General features: G+C 25.4%; 1 protein-coding gene across 3 annotated transcripts in view; it reads left to right on the forward strand.

Annotated features, from left to right (window-relative positions):
• The window catches only part of LOC117177424 (tyrosine-protein phosphatase non-receptor type 5-like), a 67,545-nt gene that overhangs the window by 39,870 nt on the left and 18,150 nt on the right, over positions 1-9,525 (forward strand). For all 3 annotated transcript variants that reach the window (XM_033368097.1, XM_033368096.1, XM_033368095.1), the window contains exons 3-4: positions 348-501; positions 5,097-5,324. In XM_033368097.1, coding sequence (XP_033223988.1) covers positions 348-501; positions 5,097-5,324 — 382 coding nt within the window. The remainder of the gene's footprint in view (positions 1-347; positions 502-5,096; positions 5,325-9,525) is intronic.

The following is a 9,525-nucleotide window of genomic DNA, read 5'->3' on the forward strand; positions in this document are numbered from 1 at the left end:
AGATATTTTATTGAAAATAATTTTTTTCCCAAACTGAAAATGATAATACTAATTTAGATGAATATGCATACTTATAGTTAAATTTCATTCATTTGTTTGAGTTTTGATTTTTTTACCGAACCGAAAAAAAACCGGAAATTTATTTCGTCAATTAAAACGGTCATCCTGGATTATTCATTCATTAATACCTGAGTTCAGGATCATTTTAAATGATCATGCCTCACAGATCAGGGTTTCCAATTAATATAAAAGTTTGAAATTAAAAGTAAAATTGGTTTGGTGTCAGCCTCAATGAAATTTGCGTGCGAATTAAAAGTCTATGACTATTTTCTTATTAAATTTTCCAGGATTCGACAGTCCTCGGCTGGACTGGATGATGCTAGTATGGATTTACAAGTTCATGTTGGCGCCCGTACCAGTGTTAGCTCTACTACAACATGGCTAGATTGGCAATTGCTCCTACTCTGCGCCATCGCTGGCGCCATTCTCTTCACTTTTCTGGTAAAAACCTTTATTATTTTTATTTATTTTTTTTTTTATTTTCAAGAAACGGCGGATTATTTATAAATGGTGTGGATTACTATTGATGTTTAACAAAATTAAAAGACCGGAAATTTACTTCTGATTGTAGCAGTTTTTCATTTTCCTAATAATTAAACCTGGGATTTAAAAGAAAGAAGTTTTAAAAATCCGATTCAAATCAAAATTCGTCACAATTTCAAAGTTCCTTTTTCCAAATTTCAGCAAAAAAGAGTACTTCGAGGAGTTTTTAGAGGAGAAGTAGTATTTCACAAAGAAAATGCTTTTGAATTGTAATGTAATTTTTTTACATTTTTCATCAGGAATTTATCTTTTTTTCTGAAAAATTCAGTCAGTTGCGTACGATATTATCTTTTTTCGATGAAAATTAAACTATTTTTTTTGTTTGAAAACAAATCATTAGTTGAAAATTCGAAATTTAAGTTAGAAATAAAGTTGGTTGAAAAATTAATAATTTTTATTGAAGATCCATCATTTTAATACAAAAATGATTTCTTAGGTTGAACAATAAGCTTTTTGATTGCAAACTAATTTTTTCTTTGGATGATAAAGAATTTTTTATCGAAAATTTAATTTTTTGAAAATCCAATTTTTTCGTTAAAAATTAGATTTTTTACGGAAAATTCAAATTTACAATTTTTTGTTGCAGTTTAATTTTTTTTAATGAACATTAAATTATTTTTTTGAAAATTCATTCATTTTAGTTGAAAATTCGTAATTTAAGTTAAAAATAAATTTACTAGGTTGAAGAAGAAGCTATATGATTGAAATTTTTTTTTCTTTGGATGAAAAGGAATTTTTTTACCGAAAATCTTAACTAATTTCTGAAAATCCGATGTTTTTATGGTTCAGAATTTAATTTTAAACTAAAAATTGAACTGTTCTTTTTTTGGTGAAAATTTCATATTTTTTAGATGAAAATTAAACTATTTGTTTAAAAGTTGATATTTTTTTACTTAAAAATAAAACTTTTATAAATTCTTGTTCGAAATGTAAGAATTTGAATGTAAATTTGTCTTCTTAATTTAAAAATTCATTCATTTTCTTGAAAATTCACGTAGTTTATTACAAAATTTTTCTGGTGTGGAAAATGATTTTATCTCCGAAAGTGAGTCTGCTTATTCAAAGTTCTTTTTTTATTGTTGAAAATTTAAGTATTCCAGTTAAATATTCATCATTTTAGTTGAAAATTCGAAATTTAAGTTAGAAATAAAGTTAGTTGAAAAATTAATAATTTTTATTGAAGATCCATCATTTTAATACAAAAATGATTTCTTTGGTTGATAAATATGTTTTTGATTGCAAACTAATTTTTTCTTTGGATGATAAAGAATTTTTTATCGAAAATTTAATTTTTTTTTGAAAATCCAATTTTTTCGTTAAAAATTAGATTTTTTACGGAAAATTCAACTTTACAATTTTTTGTTGCAGTGTAATTTTTTTTTTGATGAACGTTAAATTATTTGTTTGAAAATTCATATTTTTTGTTCAAAAATTAAAAAAAAAAAACTAATTCTATTTCAAAATGTAACAATTTGAATGTAAATTTGTCTTTTTAAATTTAAAATTCATTCATTTCGTTGATAATTCATGTATTTTGTTTAAAGATCGACTTTTTTGTGTAAAATTAGTTTTTCTTTGAAAGTTAATCTGCTTGTTTAAAGTTCTTCAATTTTTGTTGTTGAAAATTTAAGTATTCCAGTTAAACATTCATAATTTTAGGTGAACATTCATAATTTAAGTTAAAAATAAATTTACTAGGTTGAAAAATAAGCTATATGATTGAAAAAAATTTTTTCTTTGGATGAAAAGGAATTTTTCCACCGAAAATTTAACTATTTTCTGAAAATCCGATGTTTTTATTGTTTATAATTAAATTTTAAACAAAAAATTGAACTGTTCTTTTTTTGGTTGAAATTTCATATTTTTTGGATGGAAATTAAACTATTTGTTTAAAAATTGATATTTTTTTACTTAAAATTAAAACTTTTATAAATTCTTGTACAAAATGTAACAATTTGGATGTAAATTAGTCTTTTTTCATTGAAAATTCATTTATTTCGTTGAAAATTTACGTATTTTGTTACAAAATCGACTTTTTTGTGAAAAATTATTGAAGATTCGTCATTGTAATAAAAAAATAATTTTTTGGTTGAAAAATAACCTACTTGATTGAAAACTTATTTTTTCTTTGCATAAAACGGGATTTTTGGATGAAAATTCAACTATTTAGCTGGAAATTGATATTTTTTATTGAAGAATTTAACTATTTTCTTGAAAATTCATGTAATTTGTGAAAAACTCATATTTTTTTGTGTGTAGGAAATTAATATTATTGGTTGAAAATTCATTTTTTTGATAGGTATAAAATTCGATTATTCCACTTTGAGTTAAAAATTTACCTTTTCTAGTTTAAAATCTAACAATTTAGATACAAATTTGTCTTTTTAAATTAAAAATCCATTCATTTCGTTCAAAATTCAATTTCTTCGTAAAAAAATCGACTTTTTTGGTAGAAAATGATTTTTTTTATTTAAAAGTTAGTCTCATTGTTGAAAAATTCTTCTTTTTAGTTGAAAATTCAAGTATTCTAGTTAAATATTCATCATTTTACTTGAAAATTAAAGGTATTTTACTGAAAATAATTTTTTTCTCAAACTGAAAATGATAATACTAACTTAGTTGAATATGCATACTTATAGTTAAATTTCATTCATTTGTTTGAGTATTGATTTTTTTACCGAAAATTTAATTTTTCGATTTTTGGTTGAAAAATGTTCTTTTTTTTAGTTGAAAATTCGTCTTTTGGTTGAGCTGATTTTCTATAGTTGAAAACTCATTTTTGTTTAGAATAAAACTATTCCAGTTGAGTATTCAACATTTTAGTTGAAAATTCATCAGTTAAGATGAAAATTAATTTTTTCTACTGAAAATGTAAATATTCCATTTCCTGGTGAAAATTTATTTTTTAACTAGTTCAAAATTCAAGTATATGGTTCAAAATTTGTCTCCTTTAAAAATTTAATTATTTTGTAGAAGTTCATGTATTTTGTTCAAAAATTTAATTTTTTTTTTGTAGAAAATTAAAATTTTTTTTGCAAATTAATCCTTTTTTTTTAATACATCTTTTTGGTTAAAATTTCAATTTTTCATTTAAATATTCATAATTTTAGTTGAAAATTTATCTGCCTTAAAATTCCACTATTTCAGTTGAACATCAATCATTTTATAGCAATATTAATTTATTTTGAAATTTTTGTTCCGTTGTGTTAAAGGATGTTTTTGATTGAAAGTTATGATTTAAAATAAATGATTACTTTTAGTTGACCGGGAATAATTAAATTTTCAGTAAAAAAATCAATTTTTTTTACTGAAAATTTAATTTTTCGATTTTTGATTGAAAAAAGTTCTTTTTTAGTTGAAAATTCCAGTTGAGTATTCAACATTTTGGTTGAAAATTCATCAGTTAAGATGAAAATTAATTTTTTCTACAGAAAATGTAAATATTCCATTTCCTGGTGAAAATTGATTTTTTAGCTAGTTCAAAATTCAAGTATATGATTGAAAATTTTATTGTTTTGTTGAAGTTCATATATTTTGTTCAAAAATTTGATTTTTTTTGTAGAAAATGAATATTTTGGTTTGCAAATTAATTTTTTTTTTTTAATACATCTTTTTGGTTAAAATTTCAATTTTTCATTTAAAGATTCATAATTTTAGTTGAAAATTTATCTGGCTTAAAATTCCATTATTCCAGTTGAAGATTAATAATTTTATAACAATATTAATTTATTTTGAAATTTTTGTTCCGTTGTGTTAAAGGATGTTTTTGATTGAACGTTATGATTTAAAATAAATGATTACTTTTAGTTGACCGGGAAAATTGAAAAATTTGACGGGGAAATTACCGATTTTTAAAATAGAAATGTTTAGAAGGACTCGCAAATAAATTATAAAGTAATTATTTATTTATTATATGTATTTAATGATTCATTTGTGATGAGGTGGTGAGGGTGCGACAAATTTGACAGCGCTGTAGACTAGAATCAAGAAAAGTTGTAAAAATTCCAAACTTGGTTCCATTTTATTTGTTTAAATTTCGATAACGATATAATGGAAAAAAACGCGATGAAAGAAAACATGAAACAACACATGAATTATGTGTGTCATCCTCTCTGTAGACTCGAATATCTCTTTTATTTCTTTTGTAAAGAAACTCCAACCGTACGCACCTCGAACAAAACGAATTATCTCAAATAATTAGTCATCACTGAGTCATCAGTGATATTGCTGGAAGTTTTAGTAAATTTTCACTGACTTTCATAGGATCTTCATATCCTAAATCGGAAAGCGTATGGAATTGCATTCTCCACATCGAAGATGGTATCGAGTGGCCGAGATTTTATACCTTTTCCGATACAGGAATAATTAATACCCTTTAAAAAATGTTATTCCGCCCTCCCTGTTCTTTAGAGCTATTTTAATTTTTAATTTCCGCGTGAAGCGTCGGAATCAAGTTGAGAATAACATTTTCGGGATTTTTCTTCAATGAGCAGATTCTCTTATGGCTGCGGAAGCAAATGTCGCGTGAAAAGGATACAGAAGATGGTGATAGACGAGGACTGGTAGAAGAGGGTGCAGTTTATCCGGCAGAAAAGGCCAGCAAAGAATCAAAGGATCCCATCGAAGCGCAGTGGGTTCACCAACCAATTCACACACTGCCAATACCGAATCAGCCGATTCAGCCAGTTGCAGAGTCCTCTGGTCTAGCAGTATCACGACAGGTACTTACTAATTACATTTCTGGTACTCTTTTATGTTTATATCTACTCCATTTTTCAGGCTTCACAATAATTTCCATTTTACCTGTCCTATTTTCGAGAATCTCATTTTTCACGGTTTTTCGTTTAAATGAGAGCAGAATTAATAGAACTCAGTCAGAAAATTTTAACTCTTGCTTATTTTAAGCAAATTTTTCATTGGCTGCGCAGGATTTATGTCGATGCGCGCACTTTAAGCATGTGTACGCATTTGCGCATCACGCATGTCAGTGTTTTTGTTGACTTATGTCGTGGCAGATATAACATTTTCATGAAATAGTACAATTTGCTAACTAAAAATCAATGTAATAGCATCAAAAAGCGACCCGAATACTAAGCGGAATATTGAATTTTGTAGCATGACGTCACGGTTCGGTTAGGATAAGTGTGTAAATAGGCGAGAGTTTATTGCACTTTTCGTTGAAAGTTTATTCTTTTGTGGTTGAAAAGTCTATTATGTTTTTGATTCAGAAGTATTATTGTTATTTGTTGTTAAAAATTCTACTATTTGGTTGAAAATTTAATTATATATTTGAAATTTAAACTATTTTGTTGAATATTAACTTTTGTTCAAAATTGAACTTTTCTTGGTAAAAATTGCCTTGTTTTCTAAATAAATCGTCTTATTGACTTTAAAATTCAACTATGTTTTTGATCAATAAGTTCATTTTTTTTTCATTCAAATTTTTTGTCAGCGATTTCTATTTTTGGGTTCGAAATGTAACGTTTTTGTTATAAATTTCGTATTTTTAGATTAAAAATTAATCTTTTTTGGTAAAAATGTTATCCATCTTGGTTTTCGAATCTTTAAAATTTGTATTTTTCGGTTGAAAACTCGTATTTTTTCATAGAAAAGTTATCTTTCTTGTTTAAAAATTAACTTATTTTAAACATTAAACTCCCTCTTGCAAAATTTGTCTCTTTATCTTAAAAATATTTTCGGGTTGCAAATTTATCTATTTTGTAAAGAATGTGTTTTTTTTTTTGGTTTGTAAAAAATGCACCTGATTAAAAATTATATTTGTTTTTATTTAAGGATTCACTATTTTAGTTAAAAATTCAATTCTAGTTGAAAATTTAACTATTTTGCTCAAAATTCGTTTATCTTTTGAAAATTATATATTTTTTTGTTTAGTGCAAATTCAACTACTTGGTTGAAAATTCATATTTTTGGTTAATAATTCAACTATATTGATGAACAACTGTCTTATTATGCTAAAAATTCTTTTTTTGTTCTTTAAAATTAATTTTTTTTTGTTTGAAAATACATTTGTTACATTTTTGGTTGAAAATTGATCTTTTTTAATAGAAAATTCGTCTTTTATTTTTAGAAAATTAATATTTTTGGTTAAAAATTCATCTGTTTTGTTGAAAATGCAATATTTTTACTTAAAATTTTCTGAATTTAATGCGTTTTATATTGGGAAATGACCTGGAATTTTATGAAACCGTTTTTTAAATAATCAGTTGAATTTGTATCTTTTTCAATTGTGATATCATTCAGTTCACAAAGTGTAATTCGAAAATGTTTCACTTATAAATTTTCCATTTTGGATTTTAATTTTTAGGCATATATTTTCCATTTAAAGAATTTTAAAATGCCGTTCCAAGGATATAGAAAATTAAAAATTAGCGTTTGCATTCGACAATTTTTGATTAAAAAAACCTTTTTAGTTGATTAAATGTGAATATAAATTATAATTATTTTTAAAATTTAACTATACATTATGGATTAACTAAATTTTATAGTTCAAAATTAAACTGTTTCAACTGGAAAATCTAATCAGTTAAACAGAAACTTTATAAACTATTTTCAATTTTAAAATAACTTAAAAATAATATATCCATAATTAAAGGCCTTTATTAAATTGAAAATTTCGTATTAGTCTACAATTTGAAAATTTGAAATTTTGCAATTAAGAAAAATAACAATTGCTTAATATTTAGAAATATTTTATTGTTCTTGTAAAATACCTTAAAAATCCGGCTATTCGTGACAAATTTCGGTGCAAAAACCCCATGGCCTAATTTAAAACAAAAAATATATTTTTGCAGATTTTGAGAAAAAAATTTAGAAGCATTTTAAGAATTATGAAAAACCTCAGCAAGAATAAAAACATTTTCTTAAGATTCCTAGGGAAATTGAAAATGACTTTTTACTTTAAAAAATTAATTTTTAAGAGAATAATTAAAAAAGGGTTTTCCAAAATTTTGACAAATGAATCTGGAAGATTTTTAATTTGGCAGGATTCAAGAACAAAATTCAGGAAGAATTCGAATCATTTTAAATGATAAAGTTGTTAAAAAATTTCAAAAATAATTTAAAATTTCAATAAATGTAAAGCAATATGTAGATATTTCATGATTATGAAGCTTTTTAAGGATTTTAAAACTATTTAAAATGAAAATAATTTTACTCTAAACCCTTTAATGTCCAAGCTTTGATCCCGTTAAATAAAAAATTCTGAAAAAATTCAGGAACAATCTATGTTCGTTTTCTGATCGATTTTAGCAACAACAAAATTAATACTTTATTGTGGAAAAGAGATAAATTTCATCTTCATTGGATTAAAATGCAACTGTTTGGTTGAAAATTAAACTATTTGTTAAAAAGTCATACGTTTTGGTTGAAAATTCTACGGTTTTGTTGAAAATTTAACTTTAACAAATTTGTAAATAAAAATTAATCTTTTATTAAGTGAAATTTCTTCTTTTTTTGGATAAAAATGTAACTATTTGGTAGAGAATTCAACTCTAGTTTTCGCTTTCGGCGTCAGATGGCGAAATGGTAGGCCACCATTCCCAATAATAAAAAAAAAAGAATTTTAAAACCAAAAAGACGAATTTTCAACAAATAAAGATTTTTCAATTGAGAAATAAACATGGTCTTTTTAGCTTTTTACGCAACACAAATAAATATGAGGTTTTCACGATGGCGTCTGTCTGTCTGTCCGTCCGTCCGTAAACAGGATAACTCTCGAAAAAATGAACGAATCAAATTCATCTTTGTCACACTTTTTTTTAGGTCCTAAAAGAAAGGACGAGTTCGTGAACCAGCCATTTTTGATAAAAATTCAAAAAGTGAGCGCATTTTGAAAATTTTTGAGACAACTTTTTTCTGAATTTGAAAATTATATGTACGGATATTTATAGTATTAAAAAGAACAAACAATTCATCCTTATGACTTTTTTCGATAAAAAGAAAATTCTCAGAGTTATAGCGTTTTCAAAAATTTTTTAATTAACCGAAAATCAAAATTTGAAGCCGAAAACCGCACGATATGAAAAAATGTCAAGAGAAGAAAAACATATCTTTTTGAAAGGCCTACGAGATCATCATAACCAATTTTTGGATTTTCTTCAAAAATCGAAAATTCAAATTTTGTTTGCACAAAAAATAATGGAAAATAAAAAATTCCATTTTGTGGATAAACTATGTAGGATACGAAAAAAGATGAATTAACAAAAATGGTTATCCCAAAAAAGATCTACAATTTCGTTAAGAATCACTTCTTGATAGGACGCGTACTTTTTGTTTTATTTGTGAAAAATAACGTTGAAAAAAGATAAAATAAAAAAAAAATTTGTGAAAAAAAGGACGAAAGTTACGAGAAAAAAATCAAGAAAACCTGTTTAGAAATGTCTTTCGGAATTCGAGCGCGCAGCGCGGGTGTCACGATGAGAATGTGTACCTCAAAGTCTACAGAGCTTTGAGAAACCTAATCTTTGACTATACTTCATTAAGTAGACAATTCAGAATGCAAAGAATAAATATCCGAGCGCGAGATTCAACCGTCGCGCGCCCTAGGCGCGAGCGAAGCGAGCCGCGCGATGAGAGTGTGCCCCCTAAGCGGGCAGATTTTTTTACTAAAAAAAAGTAAAATTTTCAACAGAAAAAAGTAAAATCTTTAACAAAATGGAAGTTACATTTTCACTTAAAAAATAAATTTAAAACATAAAATAAATAAAATAGGGTACGAGGGTAGTTCAATAAGTCCTTAGAATGAAGTATAAAAACAATTTTTTTTGGGTAAATTTTTTTTTATTTTTCAACATAATCTCTTCGGAGCTCTATACACTTGGTCAATCGCTTTTCAAGTTTTTTTAATCCTTCAGAAAAGTGCGTTTTCGGAAGTTCCTCAAAATAAGCACTTACAGAGGCAAT

Source organism: Belonocnema kinseyi, chromosome 7 (genome assembly GCF_010883055.1).
Source record: "Belonocnema kinseyi isolate 2016_QV_RU_SX_M_011 chromosome 7, B_treatae_v1, whole genome shotgun sequence".
Lineage (NCBI taxonomy): Eukaryota > Metazoa > Arthropoda > Insecta > Hymenoptera > Cynipidae > Belonocnema > Belonocnema kinseyi.